Raw genomic sequence first — 22,211 nt, 5'->3', positions numbered from 1 at the left:
TCGGGATGGAGCCGGACCCATCGTGGAGCCACCGGATGCCAAAGGTGGAGAAGACCACAACTTGGGCCTGAACACCTCTCCCCACGCCCTCTTTATAACTGTGGTAACTACAAACGCGCAGGGGACCTAGGCTGGACTTGAAAGACCGCAAGAAGTGAGCTACCTGACTCCTGTTTCCGATATTGCGATGGGGAGAGACAAGGCGAACAAACAACCCCCACCCTCCCAGCAAAAGATTGACCAGTTCACGACGCCGGCGGGCCAGCGAGGAGGGGGAGACACAGCCAGCGGAGGCCCCGCACCAGACGGAGTGAGTGCCATCCTTCAAGCCATTCAATCATCACAGTCTGCGGTAGAGACTAAGATCGGGGAAGTGCGAGAAGACGTGGGTCTTGTCCGACAGGACCTCAGAAACGCAGTGAACCGGATCACTGAGGTTGAAACTAGAGTCTCCCAGACTGAAAACGACCTAGCCGACCTCAGAAGTAAAGTGGCCCAGCTGCAGACCCGAACCGGCGAGCTTCACCGCCGTGCGGAAGATGCAGAAAACCGGTCAAGACGCAATAACCTGCGTTTCATCGGACTCCCAGAGGGCATAGAAGATGGCGGTGCATCTGAGTTCCTAGAGAAGTGGATTAAAACCTGGATGCCAGAGCAGTCCCTTTCGCCCTGGTTCGCGATCGAAAGAGCACACAGGGCATTGGCTCCTCGCCCCCCTCCAGGCACCCCAAAACGTCCAATGATTGCGCGCTTCTTCAACTTCAAAGATAGAGACAATATCCTTAAAGAGGCTAGGAGGTTGGAAGATCTTCAATGGGAGAACCATAAAATCCTAATTTTTCCAGACTATACCCGTGAGGTCCAGACCCGCCGCCGGTCGTACGAACACGTTAAGCAGAAACTTAGAGCGATGCAACTTTCATACATGCTCCTCTTCCCCGCGCGGCTCAAGGTCCTCCTGGCCGGGCGAGCGCACTTTTTTGAAACACCTGAAGAGGCTTGGGACTGGCTGACGGAGGAGGGTGTCGGAGCCCGAGGGGGGCCCTCGGGACACTCGGAGAGGGACCCTCGGGTTGGTCCCCTCGCCCCGGGAGGTCCCCGGAGGAGCCGGAGGCGCACCAGATCCCGGAGAGGGAGACCGAAAGACACAAACACCTTGGAAAATAATGAGGAAATCCAAGACTTTGGCTCACAAACAGAGAGGGAACCCGCGGAACCCTCGGGACCTCAGACCCCAAACCAATCAATAGATAACAACTTGAGCCAGTCCCCGGCCCTTGGTTAATATGACGCATTTGACACCCACTGATGGGAGTCCAAAAGACTTGGGATGTCAGACTTACCTATGCAGACCTTACAAGGGTCACTATAGAAGGCGCCAAGCCTCCCTAATATATGACACCCGAGACTTGGCAGGCTTTCTCTAATTGTAATTGATCCGACTATATGGAGGGGTCCACCACTCCACCCCAAGGACAGTCCTGCTGGCTGTCTGGTTTTGGTTGGGTATTTGGGCGACAGATGCTTCCGGGGTGGGAGTATGGGGAGGGGGGTGGCTGGGGGGTGGGGTTTTTGAAGTTAGTTTAGATAGGAATAGGAATAAGTTGGTTAGGTCTCTTATTATTTCTTTGTTATGTTTGGAATGGTCGCCCCTGGGTCCACAGCCTGACACTCAGCCCTATGTAACACCTACGCAACTCATGCCTGGCACTCACTAACCCAGGTCCTTTCCTGGAACGTAAATGGCCTGTTGGACAAGATCAAGAGGTCAGCAGTATTTAACACTCTCCGCAGGTACTCCCCCTCAGTGGTCCTCTTGCAGGAAACTCACCTCCTTGGGACTAGGTGCCCCATGCTCATGCGGGGAGGATATGACAGAGTATACCACGCGGGCTTCTCCAGGGGCTCTAGAGGGGTAGCCATTTTACTTCATCGCTCTCTGCCTGTGGTGATCACAGCCACGCAGGTCGACCCACAGGGCAGATTTGTTGTGGCCACGGGGACTCTTCATGGAACACCGATAAACTTTATATCTGCATATGCCCCCCCCCCCGACGAGACTTGATGCCTTCTTGCACTCGCTCCGCCGGGTGGTTGTGGGACTGCCCCAGGGGACCACCCTGTTGGGAGGGGACTTCAACGCGGTTCTTGATCCCGATTTGGATGTATCCGGCGAGATCACGGCCAGTAGATTAGCCAGGGCTTCGGCTCTGACTGGTTGGACCGAGAGCCTTGGCCTTTGCGAGGTATGGAGAACCTGGCACCCTAGGGATCGTCGGTACACCCACACGTCGGCCGCCCACCAGACGCAATCCAGAATAGATCTGGTATTCATGTCCGCTCTGGACCTCTCAAGCGTCACAGGGACAGAGATACTTCCCCGGGGAGTTTCAGACCACGCACCGGTGCGGGTCCGCCTAGGTGGAGCAGATCCCTCCAGACGCCCGGTATGGCGCCTAAACGCATGGTACCTTCAAGACAAAGACTACACCCAGGAGATCAGAAATCAACTAACCCAATATTTTGATCTGAACCTGGGGTCGGTCCGGTCCCCGGGAACATTATGGGCCGCCTGTAAGGCTACCCTTAGAGGGCATGCCAAGCACCTTCTCCGCTCCCGCGAGCGAGACAGGAACTCCCAGATCTCTGACCTGGAGGCTAGGGCCCTGAGACTGGAACGCCAACAAACGACCTCTTCGTCTGCCACTGCCCTGAGGCAGCTGACTATGGTCAGAGAAGAAATTAAACACATAATGCTAGACTCGGCTAGGTGCATGTGGAGAGCTTCGGTAGCCCGTATATATGGCTGGGGGGATAAAAATGGGAAGCTCCTGCACTGGCTGGCAGCTCGCCCTCTGGCCGGCAGGGTTATACCTGAGATTTTAGAACCCTCGGGCTCCCTCTCCAGGACACCTGCTGAAATTGCACAGAGCTTTGCCTCGTACTATGCCCGCCTCTATGCAATGCACCCCCGCCCTGCCATTGAGAAAGAGACCCCTCTTTTGAATGACGTCACTCTCCCCAGGATCTCCCTGTAGGCAAGAGATAGACTGGATGAAACTATTAGCCTCGCAGAGATAACCAGTGCAATTTCCGGCTTGGCATCGGGCAAAACTCCAGGCCCTGACGGACTCCCGGCAGAGCTATATAACAAATGCAGTGATATACTGGGTCCCCACTTACTCAATATGTATGGAGAAGCCAAGAAACTAGGCCGATTCCCCACCGAGATTGACCAAGCTACGATAGTTGTGATACCAAAAACCCAACCCCCATCGCGGCATTGTTCGGCATACCGACCCATCTCACTTCTGAATATTGAGATCAAAGTGCTTTCCTTGACCCTGGCCTCTAGATTGAAAGAGATAATGCCCACACTAGTGCACCCTGATCAATGTGGCTTTATGCCCACTCGTAGCACCAGGCACTGCATTAGGCGGCTGCATGTGGCTCTGGCACATCGCAGGACTCTGTCACACACACCCTTGGCATTACTCTTACTGCACTTTGAAAAAGCCTTTGATACAGTGGATTGGTCCTACCTTGAATTGGTCCTGCAGAAAAATGGACTCTGCCCCAAATTCCGAGGCCTAGTGAGACTCCTGTATTCCAAACCGACAGCTCGAGTCCGGGTGAATGGAGTGGTCTCTGACCTGTTCCCTATTGGCCGCGGAACCCGGCAGGGTTGCCCGCTATCCCCATTGCTCTTCGCATTAATGATAGAGCCTCTTGCGATACTGCTGCGAGGAGATCCCCTGATCGAAGGCTGGTCCTGGCCCGCTTGCGCAGAGGACCGTGTGGCGCTATACGCAGATGATGTCCTCATATATCTCTCCAACCCGGCTAAAAGTGGCCCCCGCGTGCTAGAGATCCTGAGCCTTTTCGCAGAAGCCTCGGGGTTGATCCTGAATCCCGCCAAGTCCCTGTTGGTCCCCCTACACCGCTCCGGAGACTGTGTGGACTGGCAGCGGAATATTCCAGTGCGAAGAAACAGCTTTAAATACCTGGGAATATTTATTTCACTTCTCCCTGAGTTGACATGGGAACTTAATGTTACACCGTTAACCAGGAAAATTAGAAGCGATCTCCTACACTGGAGGACACTCCCTCTTAACCTGCTTGGTAGAATAGCGCTCTACAAGATGATGATCCTCCCTAGGCTCCTCTATCTCCTGCAAAATTTTCCCCATCCCATTCCCAGGAAATGGTTTGGGGAAATGGACTCATTGGCACGCCAATTTATATGGAGCGGAGCCCGCTCACGGTTAGCACTCAAAACCTGCCAGAGAGATGTGTATGATGGAGGTTTGGGCATGTCTAATATCCATTTCTACCACCTCGCGTCACAAATACTTGTAATTAATGACTGGATGGGGGGTGGGTGGACAGATCCGGCATACCGACTGGAGCTCCAAACGATGGGATACCCACGGATTTGGGACACCCTTTATGGAGGTCCGATCTCTCGAGACATCCCGGACGTGACCAAGGTGGTTCTGCAGGGATGGCGGACGGCTCAAAAATCGACAGGGTGGTGGGGCCGTCTTACCCAACAGACCCCATTGTGGCAGGGGAGGCAATTGGTGGAGGTGGCGGGCCTGGAGGGGTTTCAGAATTGGGATAACATTGGCATCTCCACACTAGGCGATGTCTGGAATGGGTCACACATACAATCCTTCGAAGATCTCCAGAAAAACTTTTCATTAAATAAGACACAGTTCCACAGATACCTCCAGCTCCGACATGCCTTATCAGTACATATCCGAGTGGGAGAAACCATACCAGAGTGCAGCCCCATGGAGGCCAAGGCACTGATGGGGAGCTTGGGCAAGGGGGGTGTTTCCCAGATATATCGCACCCTGGTCTCCGGCACCTCGGGTTCCCTGGGGGTGCTTCGCCAGAGATGGGAGGGGTGGGTGGGCCCCATGGAAGAGGTGGAATGGAGTGAGGCGCTAATGGCCCCGCGTGCCCTGGCGATTGCTACCCGTCTTAGACTGATACAAACGTATTTTTTGCACACAGCATACCTCACACCCGACAAACTACACAGAGCGGGCCTCCGCCCCACTGCGGAGTGCCCCCGCTGCAGAAATCCCACAGCCGACTTCTTTCACATGGTATGGACCTGCCCGGCCATGGTAGCCTATTGGGGAGCTGTCTTGGGGGAGGTTTCTGAGGTGTTGCAGGAGAATATAGAAAGAGAGCCTTTGCCCCTCCTTCTTGGGAGCATGGGTGACACCGAACTAAGGAGACCGGATCGAATCTTCCTCGGGGTGGCGTGCTTAGTGGCTAAGAGGGATATAGTGGCAAACTGGAAGGCCAAGAGTGCCCCATCACTGGCTAAATGGAGACGGGGAGTGGATTGGTGCGCACAGAGTGAAAAACTTGTATATGAGGCTAGAGGATGTCCGGATAAATACAATAGGATATGGGGGAAATGGGAGACCGCAATAGGCACCTGAACAATATGTCATCTCTAATATTAGTGCTGTCTGGGATCTCAGGTTCGACCAATGTTGGGTGCCCGTTGGCATCGTGTTTTGATGTTTGTATCATGGTTTTCTTTCTTTTGCAAAAATCAATAAAAGTTCTTTATAAAAAAAAAAAAACTCACGCAAAGACCACAAAAGCCCAGGAGACGCCACCGCCAACAGGCCTTGGCTTAACCCGTAAAATAGGTGACCGATCATCAGCACCGAAAAAGGGCACGCTTGTGTCGAAGTCATCCAACTACGGTCGAGATACCGGCACACAGCAATCTCGAGCCCGAGACAGCGGCTCCGAGCAAGTTCGGCACCGAGACAGCGGCACCGAAATGGGTCGGCACCGAGAGACCACAACGCCGAAAATAAAGAAATTGTTGTCGGAGCCGAAAAAGCTACCGAAAAGGTTTCCATTCCGAAACATCCAGCCTCGGAACCGAAATCAGGTTCCTACACAGAGGAACAGGGATTGTCCTCCCAAATGCAAGGACATAAGTTCGGACAAGAACTAGAATCAATGGAGCCAGACTACATTCAAAGAAGGCTCCACATTCAAAAAGACACAGGGAAGATAAGCACTCTTCCACCAATTAAAATGAAAAGGAGACTTGCCTTTCAAGAAAAGGACAAGCAGCCACAGGCAAAGGTGGCAAGACAGACAACTCCGCCACCATCTCCACCACCATCAATGCACACATCACCGGTAGTCACTCCACCACTGATGCAATCCCCAACGCACACTGCAATGAGTCAGGACGATCCCGACGCATGGGACCTTTATGATGCGCCAGTATCGGATAACAGCCCAGACTGTTACCCAGCGAGACCGTCCTCACCTGAGGACAGTACATCCTACACGCAGGTGGTCTCAAGGGCAGCGACATTTCATAATGTCACCTTGCATGCAGAACCAATTGAGGATGACATTTTGTTCAATACACTATCCTCCACTCATAGCCAATACCAGAGCTTACCTATGCTACCCGGAATGCTAAAACACTCCAAACAGGTGTTTCAGGAGCCTGTGAAGGGCAGGGCCATAACTCCAAGGGTGGAGAAAAAGTACAAGCCACCGCCTACAGACCCTGTGTATATCACTCAGCAATTAACACCAGACTCTGTGGTAGTAGGGGCAGCTCGCAAGAGAGCAAACTCTCACACCTCGGGAGACGCACCACCTCCAGACAAAGAAAGTCGCAAATTTTCAGCTGCTGGGAAAAGAGTTGCAACACAAGCAGCAAACCAATGGCGCATTGCCAACTCACAAGCACTTCTGGCAAGATATGATAGGGCTCATTGGGATGAAATGCAGCATTTCATAGAACACTTACCCAAAGAGTTCCAGAAAAGGGCACAACAAGTGGTGGAGGAAGGACAAAGTATCTCAAATAATCAGATACGGTCAGCAATGGATGCAGCAGATACAGCTGCAAGGACAGTAAATACTGCAGTAACAATAAGGAGACACGCGTGGTTGCGTACGTCAGGATTCAAGCTGGAAATACAACAAGCCGTGCTGAATATGCCTTTTAATGGACAGCAGTTGTTTGGGCCGGAGGTGGACACTGCTATAGAAAAACTTTAAAAAGACACTGATACGGCCAAAGCCATGGGCGCACTCTACTCCCCACAGAGCAGAGGCACATTTCGCAAAACACAGTTTAGAGGGGGGTTTCGGGGACAAGCAACAGAACCCACAACCTCACAAACAAGGCCCACTTATCAAAGCCAATATCAGCTGGGAAGTTTTCGGGGGCGATATAGAGGAGGACAATTCCAAAAGAATAGAGGGAAGTTCCAAAGCCCTAAAACTCCTCAAAACAAACAGTGACTTCCAAGTCACAAATCCCCAACACATAACACCTGTGGGGGGGAGACTAAGCAATTTTTACAAACATTGGGAGGAGATAACAACAGACACTTGGGTACTGGCAATTATCCAGCATGGTTATTGCATAGAATTTCTCAAATTCCCTCCAAACATTCCACCGAAAACACACAATATGTCAAAACAACACATGGATCTTCTAGGACTAGAAATCCAGGCATTGCTACAAAAAGGAGCAATAGAATTAGGAACAATTCAACAGAAAGGAACAGGAGTTTACTCTCTGTACTTTCTCATACCCAAAAAGGACAAAACACTGAGACCTATATTAGATCTCAGAACATTAAATACCTACATCAAATCAGACCACTTTCACATGGTGACATTACAAGACGTAATCCCACTGCTCAAACAACAAGACTACATGACAACACTAGACCTAAAGGATGCATATTTCCATATACCAATACATCCTTCACACAGAAAATACCTAAGATTTGTATTCCAAGGGGTACATTACCAATTCAAGGTGTTGCCATTCGGAATAACCACTGCGCCAAGAGTTTTTACAAAATGCCTAGCAGTAGTAGCTGCGCATATCAGAAGGCAGCAAATACATGTGTTCCCGTACCTAGACGATTGGTTAATCAAAACCAACACACTAGAACGGTGTTTACAACACACAAAGTATGTCATAGAAACCCTACACAAACTAGGTTTCTCAATCAACTACACAAAGTCACACCTTCGGCCGTGTCAGACACAGCAATACTTAGGGGCAACAATCGACACAGCAAAAGCGATTGCCACTCCAAGTCCACAAAGAGTACAAGCATTTCACAATGTAATACAGGTCATGTATCCAAACCAAAGACTACAAGTCAAAATAGTAATGAAACTCCTAGGCATGATGTCCTCATGCATAGCCATTGTCCCAAACGCAAGACTGCACATGCGGCCCTTACAACAGTGCCTAGCATCACAATGGTCACAAGCACAGGCTCAACTTCTAGATCTAGTGTTGATAGACCGCCAAACATACACCTCGCTTCAATGGTGGAACAATATAAATTTAAACCAAGGGCGGCCTTTTCAAGACCCAGTGCCTCAATACGTAATAAGTACAGATGCCTCCATGATAGGGTGGGGAGCACACCTCAATCAACACAGCATTCAGGGACAATGGGACTCTCGGCAAAAACAGCTTCACATAAATCACTTAGAACTATTGGCAGTATTTCTAGCGTTAAAAGCATTTCAACCAATAATAAGCCACAAACACATTCTTGTCAAAACAGACAACATGACAACAATGTATTACCTAAACAAACAGGGAGGAACACACTCAACACAGTTGTGTCTCCTGACACAGAATATATGGCATTGGGCGATACACAACAACATTCGCCTAATAGCACAGTTCATTCCAGGGATTCAGAATCAATTAGCAGACAATCTCTCTTGGGATCACCAACAAATCCACGAATGGGAGATTCACCCCCAAGTACTACACACTTACTGCCAAAATTGGGGAACACCACAAATAGACCTGTTTGCAACAAAAGAAAACGCGAAATGCCGAAACTTCGCATCCAGGTACCCACTAAATCAGTCTCTGTGCAATGCGTTATGGATGAGTTGGTCAGGGATATTTGCATACGCTTTTCCCCCTCTCCCACTCCTTCCATATCTAGTAAACAAGTTGAGTCAAAACAAACTCAAACTCATACTGATAGCACCAACTTGGGCAAGACAACCTTGTTACACAACACTACTAGACCTCTCAGTAGTGCCTCATATCAAACTACCAAACAGACCAGATCTGTTAACTCAACACAATCAACAGATCAGACACCCCAATCCAGCATTGCTGAATCTAGCAATTTGGCTCCTGAAGTCTTAGAGTTCGGACACTTAGACCTTACACAGGAATGTATGGAAGTCATAAAACAAGCTAGAAAACCAACCACTAGACATTGCTATGCAAATAAGTGGAAAAGGTTTGTTTATTATTGCCATAATAATCAAATACAACCCTTACACGCATCTGCTAAAGACATCGTAAGCTACTTGCTACATTTGCAAAAGTCAAAACTAGCTTTTTCATCCATTAAAATACATCTTACCGCAATTTCAGCTTACCTGCAAATTACCCACTCAAATTCACTGTTTAGGATACCAGTCATAAAAGCCTTTATGGAAGGTCTAAAAAGAATTATACCACCAGGAACACCACCAGTTCCTTCATGGAACCTCAACATTGTCTTAACACAACTCATGGGACCACCTTTTGAGCCCATGCACTCATATGAAATGCAATATTTAACATGGAAAGTTGCGTTTCTAATTGCCATCACATCTCTAAGAAGAGTTAGTGAAATCCAAGCATTTACCATACAAGAACTATTTATTCAAATACACAAGCATAAAGTAGTTCTACAGACAAATCCCAAATTGTTACCAAAAGTCATATCACCGTTCCACTTGAATCAAACAGTAGAACTACCAGTGTTCTTCCCACAGCCAGATTCTGTAGCTGAGAGAGCACTACATACATTAGACATCAAAAGAGCGTTAATGTACTACATTGACAGAACAAAACAAATTCGGAAAACAAAACAATTATTTGTTGCTTTCCAAAAACCTCATACAGGAAATCCAGTTTCCAAACAAGGCATTGCTAGATGGATAGTTAAATGCATTCAAACCTGTTATCTCAAAGCAAAAAGAGAACTGCCTATTACACCTAGGGCACACTCAACTAGAAAGAAAGGTGCTACCATGGCCTTTCTAGGAAACATTCCAATGACTGAAATATGTAAGGCAGCCACATGGTCTACCCCTCATACGTTTACCAAGCACTACTGCGTGGAAGTGTTAACAGCACAGCAAGCCACAGTAGGACAAGCAGTACTACGAACTTTGTTTCAAACAACTTCAACTCCTACAGGCTGAACCACCGCTTTTGGGGAAATAACTGCTTACTAGTCTATGCAAAGCATGTGTATCTGCAGCTACACATACCATCGAACGGAAAATGTCACTTACCCAGTGTACATCTGTTCGTGGCATGAGACGCTGCAGATTCACATGCACCCACCCGCCTCCCCGGGAGCCTGTAGCCATTTCGAAGTTGATCTTGAACATTTGTAAATTTGTAAATATATCACTTTAAACTACATTAGGTACATACATGTTTACTCCATTGCATGGGCACTATTACTATAATACACAACTCCTACCTCACCCTCTGCGGGGAAAACAATCTAAGATGGAGTCGACGCCCATGCGCAATGGAGCCGAAAGGGGGAGGAGTCCCTCGATCTCGTGACTCGAAAGACTTCTTCGAAGAACAACAACTTGTAACACTCCGAGCCCAACACTAGATGGCGGGATGTGCAAAGCATGTGAATCTGCAGCATCTCATGCCACGAACAGATGTACACTGGGTAAGTGACATTTTCCATATATATAATATATCGCTGCTGTTAGCCTGGAAGAAAAGACTTAAATCAATCAAGTCTGATTTACTAGATCCTCCTGCCTGTTAAGACTTAGTAGTTCAAAATAATTTTGTGTATGGCTTTGTTGAAGTCTGATAACAAATCCAAGAGAATAAACTTGGGGATCAGACATTTTTAGCTTCATTCTTTCTGCAGTTGTCTCAAAATACGTAACAAGATTGTTTCTGGTGTGATTCTTGGTGTCATTTTTTTATTTGTTTTTCTTGGTATTTTTGCAAGGCAAAATTGTTATTTGTCGTCTTTTCTTGCAGGCCCTGAATCTTTCCCATGTTACCAAGTGAAAGTACCCATGGAGGCTCTTGCTAGGTGTGGTGAGAGCTACCAATATCCACCTGTGAACTGGGCTTCGATTCTTTCTCCTCTAATGAGGCTTAACTTTGGTAAATGATTTTATCTGTGTTTATATTGTGTGATATACTAGGTATTGCACTCTAGTTGTGATCCATGTTCTGACCTTAATTTGTTACTGAATCATTGACCCATTAGTTCATACCATTATGTTTATTGACTCGTTAACTTTGCAGCCTCTGTCTCTTCAGTACAGACAACACTTGGTTAGCACCAAATGGTTTTATTTATGTTAACAATGTGTTTCCTACATCTTATATTTGGTCATATAACACTAGTTATTAAGGTTAACCCTAGATTCCATTCTCTATATGTATTCCATTCATGTTATTGATTACTGTAAAACTATGCTTGTAACGTTAGGCTGTAGATACATATTTAGCATACTCCTGCCTTCTAGTGTTAGGCTTGGATGTTTGCAAGTTGTTTTGCTTCGAAGAAGTTTGTAGAGTCACAAGATATGGTGTGAATCATCCTCTTGATGTACATTACACATGAGCACCTCCCCCATGTTAGTTTGGTTTTTCCACCATTGAGTTCGGATTTGCACCGAGCCGGGTAAGAGTTTGTTGTGTCCTCAACAAGTTTTTGCCTGCCTCATGCACTTACAGTTCAATTCTGCTGTGTTGAATTTAACCAAGCTGTGGTACGTCTGTCTCTCTGATGCATTAACACCTTAGGCAGCATTGAAAACAGTGGTCATTGCCCAGGGATGTCAAGGGACTTGCTCTCCTCCCAGGCCGATAACCTCATTGAGTTCTTCACCAGAAAATGCTGCATGGGTGATGGAGTGAACACCCTTTCAGAATTAACACTCAATGCAATTTGAGCAATCCTTCTGTGAACCACCACAAAGGTGTGAAACCTGTGCCTTACCCACATTCACAACAATGCCCCCTGTCTGCAGGGCCTCATCTTTAGATGTAAAAAAAAACCTCAGTGAAGGGAATAGTGCAGAGCAGGCCCCGAAACAAGGGTGTTGACTCCCATCAGCTATCAAGTCTGAGCTACTCCGAGGGTACTATGCACCATCTGTCCCATCAGAAGCAAGCATCAAAGGCTCCATCTGCGCCTGTTCACATGACCCCATCGACTCTAAACATGAGTCGAGGCAGAAAATATCCTCAGCATCTAAGTTGAGAGAAGTTGACCTCAAATGCCCTGTTTATGCCTGAATACGACAATGTCAAGAGGAGCTCCAAAAAGACCTGGACACCAAGCAGAAGTGTCTACTTATTCTCCCAGTTGCAGGCAAAATCATATTAAAACCACCTCCACCTTTGAAACATCTTCCTCAAAAGGGGAGACTAGCGTTCAGGGGGATCCTTCTTCTAAACCTACCTCACTTGAGTTGACACTGAAGAAATGCAGGGCAGAGACAGCAGTCCTCTTCCTCTGCACAGAACCCACCTCTGTTTCCAAAACCACAGTCACAATGCACAATACCCCTGTGCCTCCACTAGAGTCACCACAGGGTTCCAAGCTTTCATATGCACAGCCTGGCAGTCCTTATGCTCTAGTTGCCCATTATGACCAACTTTCAGGCTAAGGCCCTTTGGATGATCCCCGTGATGACTATAATGTAAATCCTGAGGTGATCCTGATCCAGACCACTACTCAGTGAGGGCATCATCCCCTGATGAGACTCTGGCCTATCATGATTCAGAAGCCTCAAGGCTTTAACAAAGTAGACATGCACGCCACCCAGAAGGAGGACAACTTCCTTGTGGAAACACTCTCTATCCAGTTGTACCATGCAAATAATTTTAAAGGGCGTGGTAAAATCTTCTTAATTTAACTTTATATAGCCTGTCACAGTGAGGGTAGCGACCCCAAGGAACGAACAGAAATTCAACTATTTTCTTCTGACCTATAATGCTTAAAAGGGCCAGTTCCACCTGAGTCTCTGGTGTTCCACACTGCCTACAATCATGCCTCTGCCCAGACCATCTGCAGTGTTTCTCCTCCATACAAGGAGAGCAAAATGATTGACTTAGCGAGCAAGAGGGTGGTAGTCAAAGCAGTAACCAATTGATATATATTCAATTCTGTGGCACACCTGTTACAATACAACAGGGTGCAGTGGGAGAGGCAAGAATTCCTTAAGAATTTCCCAGAGCAGCACAGAAAACTTGTGAGAAGACAGTGTCTGAGGACAAAGTCATCTGCAACACTAGCAGTTACTGTCACTTAGCTACTGCACACACAGTCTCTAGGGGCCTTTATGCTAGTGCTATCTTTCAACACCACTCCTGGGTCTGTATCTCCAGGTTCAAGCCTTAAGTCCAGCAGCATCTCCTTAACCTCCCATTCGACGAAGAGCACTTTTTACTGGTCTCAGGTTGACAAGATGCTGGAACAAAATACCCAAAAGATACAGAAATAGCAAAGTCCATGGATTCCAGACCATTCTGTACAGGAGATCCTTTAGCAAACAGAAGCCCAGAGGGGTAGCAAATAGCAGAGTCCATGAACTCCAGACCAATTCTGTACATGAGCTCCTTTAGCAAACAGCAGCCCAGAGGGGTAGCGAAGACAACCTTCCAAGAATACCTGAACTCATACTAGAGGTATCAGCAGTCTTTTTTATCAGCAAGGAGGGATAGGGTGCACTAGAGGTTCCTACAGGGGTACCAGTAGGGATATGTGCAAAGATGGCACCAGCAAAGGAGATGCCACCTTGTAACAGTGATTCACAGCCCCCCTCCCCCGATCATACATTACCCATTGGGGGAAGAAAAGCAATTTCCTATCTTGCCAGGCAGAAATCTCTTCTGACCAATGGGACCTAGTGGTAGTTAAACACAGCTATTGCCTCAAAGCTACACACAGCACCAACAAACATTCCAAACTGTACACATGCTCTCAGCAAAGAAGACCTCTTCCTCCTTCAGGAAGAAGTGCACACACTGCTGTATAGAGAGGGTACCCCTGTCTCTGGTCCCCATCTCGGTCAGGCCCATCGTTGACCTGAGGCCCCTCAACTACTACATCCTATCAGAACATTTGGGCATAACAACTCTCTGCAGGATGCCATCCACCCTCTTCATCAGTTCAGTTCCATGACAACTCTGTCTCAAGGGCACCTATTTCCACATGCCTGTCCACCCTACTTACAGATGGTACTTTCACTTTGAGGTAAGTGAACTACACTGCCAATTCAACGTACTTCCCTTTGGGATCACCATGGCCCTATGGGTGTTTATGAAGTGCCTAGCAGTGGTGTCTGCACATTTGCGAAGGGAGGGCATTCACATCTGGCCCTACCTTCACAATAAGCTTTTCAAGAGCAGCAGCGAGCTGCAGTGCCCAACAGAGACACAAATAGTGGTGTCTCTGCTCCACCGTTTGGGGTTCCCATAAATGTCAGTAAGTCCTATTTGCAGCCTCTACAGAGCCAATCCTTCCTAGGGTGAGTATTGGACACAGTCACCGAGAAAGCCTATCCCAACCAGGAAAGGGCCACAACCTCCTGGCAGCTGCTTCCTCTTTTTCAGCACACTAGTCAGTTCATGGGCCCGGCTGTCATGTGTCTTTTAGGGATAACGTCCTTGTGCATCATTATTGTGCCACGCACAATGCTTCATATGTGTCCTACCAGGGGTGTTTTGCTGTTCACTGATCCCAAGCAAAGAGTCACATGGATGATCAAGAGCTGATAAAGGCACACTGCTCTCTGCAGTGGTGGAACAGCAACAACATTTTGCGAGGCAGCCCTCTACAAACTTAGTACTCCAGGGAATTGGCTCTCTAAATAACAAGGTCACCACATCAATTACTTAGAGCTGCTAGCCATTCACTTAGCTCTTAAAGACTTCTAATAAGTCACTTGTGACAAAGTAGTCCTCATTGACCTACATACATTAGAAACACTGCAGCACACATTCAGCAGTCTGTTAGCCCAGAGGATTTGGCCCTATGCTGTCCTGCACAACAATCACCTCACGATAGAGCATCCCCCTGGTGGTGGACAACAACCCTGCAGACCCACTTAGCAATGTGTTTTTGAACAAGTCCACAAGTGGGAACTCCATCCTCCAGTCTTACACAAGTACTTTGAACACTGGGGCATACCACTGATAGATCTGTTCCCCACCCTAGAAAATGCAAAATACCCAAACTTCTCCTCTATGTTCCCACACTCTTGGGCCATGGGCATTGCGATATGGATGAATTGGTCAGGGATATTTGCCTAAGCTTTTCCACTACTGCCTCTGTTTTCATTCGTGGCAGGAGAACTGAGGCAAACATAACTAGCCCTCAACTCTCTTGTACATGTCAGTCAGTCCGCACAAGAGACTGCCATTCAGCCCGAACCTCTCACATAGTGGCATGGTCGAGTGGAGCATCCATATCCTGGACAGGCTCAACTTTGCAATTTGACACCTGAATTTCTATAATTTGGGTACTTCAACCTTCCCCAGGAATGTAAAGGAAGCCCGATGCCCCACAACAAGGACTTGTTATGCAGTGCAATGGAATGGAAAAGGTTGGTGCACCACTCCATTTTCTGGAATCTGGACTCTTTAAAGTCTAAGGTACAGGTTCTTTTCATCCTCCTTTTGCATTTATAAAAAGCAGACCCCGTCTACAACACCTTACATTTACACTTAGCTGCAGACTACATGCAGAATAGGGAACAGTGATATCCCTGAGAGTATCTTCTGCTCCCATGTGGAACGTCAGTGTTAGTCCTCACCAAACTGAATGGTGCCTTTCCTGGTGGCCATTAACTATCTTAGATACTTTAGTGAACTGCAGACACCTACTCTGCATGAGCCTTTCATCCAGGGCCACAAAAGACTGGGTAGTTCTTAGAACCAACCCTAAATTTCTCCCTGAGGTGATGTCACCAGTAGGGCTGGGGGATAATCTCTGCTCTGCTGGCGGAGTTGCAGAGTTTTGCCACTCCGTGTTCCGTTTGGAGCACAGAGTTTGGCAAAAATTACTCTGCCAGTGAAGCATAGTTTATTGGTGCGCGCGGCTCACCCTTAAATTACAAAGCCAATGGACTTCTACTCATCCGTCGGCCAATGCGATCAGGGAGCATCGACGTTCTAGGCCTCGTTCTGCAGAACATGTGCCTGGTCCGACTTTGCGCCTCACTGAATTTCTTGGAGCTTGAGAAACCCCTGCCCAATTTAAAGAATTTTATGAGGGCATGCGCCTCATTTTTGGGCAGTTCGACCCTGCTGGAGTGCCTTCAGTTGCTGCTGAAGTCAGAAGGGCCAACTTTAGGGTTCTGTGCTGGTGCTCTGACCCTGGTGTCGAGGGGCTCCCCAGGGATCCAGTCCTGGTTCTGGACCGGCATCGGTCGTATCACCTCAACCTGGCCCAACATCGACGATCCTCGTGCTGCCAACTGGCTGCGCTGCCCCCATTGTAATCCCCAACTTCGATTGGGAGCCAGATAGGCATCGACAAGTGACAACTCCGGCAGGAGCTTTGCTTCCTCACTTGGATCCTGAGCCCTGTTTCTCTGGGCTAGAACTCGGGGAAGGATCTGAAGGGTCGCTGGACCCTCTATAATACCAGCCTTATGAAAGTGAAATGGACTGGGTTGTCGCGTTGGCTCTCATTATCCTAAATGAGACTACTGGATTTCTAGGTAGCAGGATCGTTCACTGTGTGGGGGACTGAGTCTGATCCACTTGTAAGGACCTCTGTCACCCTAAATCCGGTTTTGCTCCGGCTAACTAGCAGTGCCTCATCTCTCCCAAGGGGAAGGGATGATTGGGCAGCCGAGCGCATGACATCTTTGGAACTTCTCAGGGAAGTCGTGGTCACTCAGATCCAAACCAGCTCTCTCATTTACAGTATGATCTCATATACAAATGACAAAGGCAGTTTAAGTTTTATATATTGTTTTAATAAAACGACTGCATTTTAGATATTAAGGCCTGAGCCGCAATAACCAGAACCATACAACACAGAAGGATTGAAATAGTCACGAGGAGAGTGAAACATAAGAATAACGCTATCATGGTGTTAACAATTTCTACTCTCTCTCAGCTAGTTCTATTTCGAGCACAGCATGTTAAGCTTCTAACTTGCCTTTCAGATTCCCTGGGAAGCCATCAACCCTCATACCTGAGCAAAGGCCTGTGATCTGGTTCAGCATCTGCAACGAGGCAGTCAGCGTCTAGTTGTGGTTCCCTGGTTGGAATCTCCCTCTTCCTTGTATTGGGACAAGGAAGTGTTTTTATAACTAACATGTCAGTGTGATCACAAAATGTCCCTACGCAAGAATGCCAAAGACTAAACTCCTACCACATCTATCGGCAGTGTACCAGACTGTATCCTTGACTGAAGCACAGAGTGAACAAGAATGTGTTATTGAGAACGCCAGTGCTGAAGTAGGCTAAAGAGTGTGATATAAAAAATAAAACAAGACCGTAGAACTGGTTATTTGAAAAATAACAGTACGAAGCCGAATAAAAAGCATTTAGAGCAAAGTGCACAGAGGCTCTAAGCTGCGAGCAAAGGAATAAAATACATCCAGGGCAAAGTGCACAAAGGCCTAAAGCGTGAAGATAACGTGCAAAGGATACATAAAACTGACCACACTACACCCTCCCCTTGTCGGTAGCAAGTGGTTCTACTAATATAAAAATATGCCCCAGATACAAAAAATACATCAAATATATTTCGACAAGTTCAGAGGACAGCAAAGCAGAAAACTAATTTAAATTGGGAAGCATGTGACGTTAAAGCCAAATTTGATACAATGTCAATTTTAACACAAAAAAAAATATCCAATTTCCTAGACAGAAGCCACGGAAAGCAGGAGATCCTCCACTTCGACAGATGTCAGTATCGGAAAATCCACGCCAAAAACTATCATGGAGCAGGTGTGTTCCAAAGCCCCAGAACCATCCAGGGCGGCATCCCGTGCAGGGCCTATGAATGAGACAATACCATCTTCCTCCAAGAAGGGAATCTCCTAAATTGCCTCACGAAGCAAACGCAACAGTAGTGCACAAGTCTGGGAATGAGCCCTAATCGGGAACATCAACAGATCAGCATCGACCACTGGGGGGCGCTGCAGTGAGAGACAAAGAGCCAGTGCATGTTCAAACGAGCACCAAAGGCACCGAAACACGGGTTGCACACAATCCAAAACCGGTCAGAATGACAGAGACCAGTCACACTCCAATTGTCCCAGGAGTGTTGCTCCAAAATGCTGCATCATGCGTTCACGACACAGCTGCGCTGACGTCAGCGCCAATATGGGATCTCGTCGCGGTGGGACAGCCATTGCGGAAGAGCAACAGCAAAACACCAGCCAACAAAGCCAAAGTAATCGGAAATCCCCCAAAAATGCTTCCGAAAATAGAATGAATAGCCGAAGGTATTAAACCAAATATGGAAGAGAAGGTATGAGCAAAACCAACACCAACGGCTTTGAAGAAATGTGCAATTCCAGCAGTGCTGGACGCATTAAATATACGTCCCACGAGTTCACCAAAGTGACTCGGAAAGTTAGTATTTAAAAGGGACAGTATTTCCGCTGATGACCTTGCCACCTGAAGTGCGTTGGTCTCGCTAGCAGATGTAAGGGCCACATGCTTTTGAAACAATAGAGCTTTCAGTCGACTCAACTTGTCGAAATTCACCTTGGAAGTAGCAATATGAGGCCAGATGTCCGCTACCTCCCTAATTTGAGTGGGGGGAAACAACACATTCCCGCAGCACGTAACGGCCTTGGTGACAACGACCACGTAAACTATGCCGGCACGCATGCCACAACAGGGTTCACTGTTAAGAAGGACGTAGCTGCCGTTTGAAAGCACCTGGAAAGTGTTTTTAATTACCAGGACTGGAACTCCCTTAAGATAACAAGCTAAGTTAGCAATCGCGGCATTACACGCCCCGTGCAAAGACAGCTGTTTACAAACCATCGAATGGCTGACAGAAGTTTTGCATTCGCTACCTCTAAGAAAAATCTCCCTCATACCATTAAGACATCTGTATAGAAAGGGAAGCTCCCACACCTCATGTATGTAACGGTCTCCCAGCAGTTCATATCTACCCACCGGAATGTGCTTCAAACAAGAAGTAAATTGCAGAGTGGAGATAGGCAAATTAATAACCCCGTGAATCAACCACTCAGCTGACGGAATCTCAGCCACAGTAAAAGGCAATTTCTCCAACTTTTCAATATTTAACATAACATATGTCGCTTCCTTCTTAGCCATCAGCTGTTGTTGACGTGTCAAATTAAAGGAAATAAATATCTCCCTGGCACGAATGTGCTGCCACGGAACGCGCCCTGCCTTCAAGGTCTGTAGAATCCAACCCAACTGCATGATGGACCGCGTTTGACTCTGCCCATGATATAAAGAAGACATATCAGATTTAATAATGTCAATAGCAGACGAAACAATGTTGTCAATCGTGTATACACGGTCTGAAAGGGTATGCATCCCATTATCCACAACAGACAAATCCCGTAACAAATTTTCCTGATCAATTTGCCTCAACCGGGCCGCTGCCTCTTGTTGTGAAAGCTTCCAAATCTCATTGTATACTTCATACAAAAAACGTTTCTTCCGTGGTATTCTTGGTCCTGACAAAAAATCTTGCAAGTCAGTATCATTAGACAGTAACGTGAGATGTGTCTTAACTGCATCCAGCGTGGATGACTTCAACCATTGTTGACAAAGTTTCCCCACGCTGTATGTAGTAATATCATCAGCATGTTCTGGTGATATGTAGCGAGGGTCTGCCCTACTAGTCCTGAACCCCGCCGAAGAGGTGACAAAACGCTGATGACACCCATTAGTGTCTATGGGCCACAATAACCACCCGCCCGGACGTATCAATGAAGTGTTAAGCGTACCATTCTGGACCCAGTCTGTAAGCTCACTAAACGTGGCATTAAGATATTGCTGCCAATTTTTCAATTTGGAAGGGACAGGTATGCTAGGCAAATTCAAGTCTCTAATTGTTGCTAAGCCCAAACAGCTAGTCTGTTGTACAGTGTCATTCAGGAAAATCATTTGGACAAGAATAATACATGCCCTAAACAATGTGTCCCTACCCCGCATTTGCCAATTTTTCGTTCCCCAGACACTTTTCAAATCAACAGTTTTGGACCAGTATTCATACCCCTCAACAGAAAGTTTGGATACAAACAAATTTGAATACAGTAATTTAGTATAAGTCAATAACATTTGCTTATTAGTATGCGGAGTAACCTTATGATAGTAAGACTTAGAACCCTGTTGATGATGCCCAGAAAAATATACAAATTTATCAGAATACGTTTTAGAACTCCCCTGTGGAGGAGTCGGGCAATGTTCCCATTGCATATATTCAAATATCGATTTAGGGCTACCAGCTTTATGCATAAAGTGGTGTCCATAATAATTGTAGCAAAACATGTCACCATAATTATCCCTAAATAGGTAAGCATCTTCATTTTCATAGACCGTATAATATTGCAATTCCGTCAACATAGAATCCACTGACTTTACGTCCCAATCATCAGAAACAATGCCTGGTATAACGATATCACTCATTGACAATTTGAGAACATACGGTATTTGAATTATTTCAGTGGGACCATATATATCAAACATCACTCTATCCCACACAATCCCATCTGGAATCGGCACTGCAGAAATGTTCACAAAGGACAAGTCCCTTCGAACCATATGTGACGAAAAATGTGGTTTCAACACCGTCTCCACGTGCTCAATGTCAGATCGTTCAGGAAGAAAATGACCATGTATCACCAGAAAAAAGGTAACTACAAACCCCAGCCATAAGAAAAGAGTCATCACAGTCATAAAAAGCCACAAATAGTTCCAAGGAACAATAAAATATGTGTTTTTGAGCCAACACAGCAGCCAACGTGGACCCAGGGCTGGTGTGGAGAGGACGAGGAGTTTCCATGGAGTCTCAACACTGTCTGCTCAATGTCTTGCCACTCATGCTTCATGTGTCTACAAAACTACTGGGGCCTTCACTGGAACTGTCAGGAGTCCATGTACTTCCATGCTTTAAAGAATGACTGGTGAATTTGGAGCATAACCACAAAATAAAATGATGGATGGAATGTTGAAACCTTTCAAACACTCACCCCCAGTCACAGATCTGGGTTAATTCATTACTATTTTGTTTGCCACATCACCCTAGTTTGGACCCAGCCATATGCAAATCAGTCTTGGCCCTGCCCCACATGGGAACAGTACAGCCCAAACTGCCAAGACAGGCCCTTGCTGGACTGGATCAAGCATCCTGGCGCCAGTTCCGGGGTATCACCCCTCATCAGCCAGGCTAGCTTGAATCCATTGGCACAGTGAGCAAGGGACCCACGTCTGGGTATACCCTGGCTGAACTGCCAAGCCAGGTCCTTCCTGGTGAATTTGGAGTCCACAGTGCTGGTTGATGAAGAGCTTTGAGTATAATGATTCTTTTCCACACCTTGGGCTTTGCTATCAATGCCCAAAATTCCCACCTCACTAAGAAATTGAGGTTGACCTTCATAGTATCTGAGCTGAGCATGACCGGCATGAATACCTTTCTTCCTCTTCAGAGGGTGGCGGGTATTTGGGAGATGATTATGAGAGGTCTGCCTCAGACAAAGTAAAACCCTGCTGTTTTTGTGCCTTGATAGCCTCCTGCATTATGTTGATTTCACACACTAGAAGGCGACCTGCGCTGGTCTGGTCTGGGTGATGTGAGTCTTGATGGGAGTTGTCAGCTTGGCCTGCTGAAGATTTAGGCAACTGCGGTATTAGAGGCATCTTTAATAGTCTGGGGGGCCCATCTAAGAAACATGATGGCTTACTGCCGTTGGTGCGTGTTAGGAAATCATCTGAACATAAACATGTTAGTGTTTCTGACAGTCTATCTTACCATTAAATAGCTCTCCCTTCCATCTCAGGGAGAAACAGTCACATTTTGTCAGACAACATTGCTTTTATCCACTACATCGATAGACATGGCAGTGTGGGATCATGGACCATCTCTGGAAAAGCTAATTGCCTGGGGCTGTGGGCTGAGTGATGTGGATGGTTT

General features: G+C 47.0%; 1 protein-coding gene across 1 annotated transcript in view; it reads left to right on the top strand.

The window, feature by feature from the left end:
- The window catches only part of FOCAD (focadhesin), a 1,081,710-nt gene that overhangs the window by 855,259 nt on the left and 204,240 nt on the right, over positions 1 to 22,211 (top strand). Inside the window, exon 36 of the mRNA XM_069239095.1 lies at positions 11,087 to 11,215. Within this exon, the coding sequence (XP_069095196.1) occupies positions 11,087 to 11,215 (129 nt within the window). The remainder of the gene's footprint in view (positions 1 to 11,086; positions 11,216 to 22,211) is intronic.

This window comes from Pleurodeles waltl, chromosome 1_2 (assembly GCF_031143425.1).
Source record: "Pleurodeles waltl isolate 20211129_DDA chromosome 1_2, aPleWal1.hap1.20221129, whole genome shotgun sequence".
NCBI classification, from domain to species: domain Eukaryota; kingdom Metazoa; phylum Chordata; class Amphibia; order Caudata; family Salamandridae; genus Pleurodeles; species Pleurodeles waltl.
The sequence above is the reverse complement of the archived record's forward strand: the minus strand, read 5'-3'. Positions and strand labels throughout refer to the sequence as shown.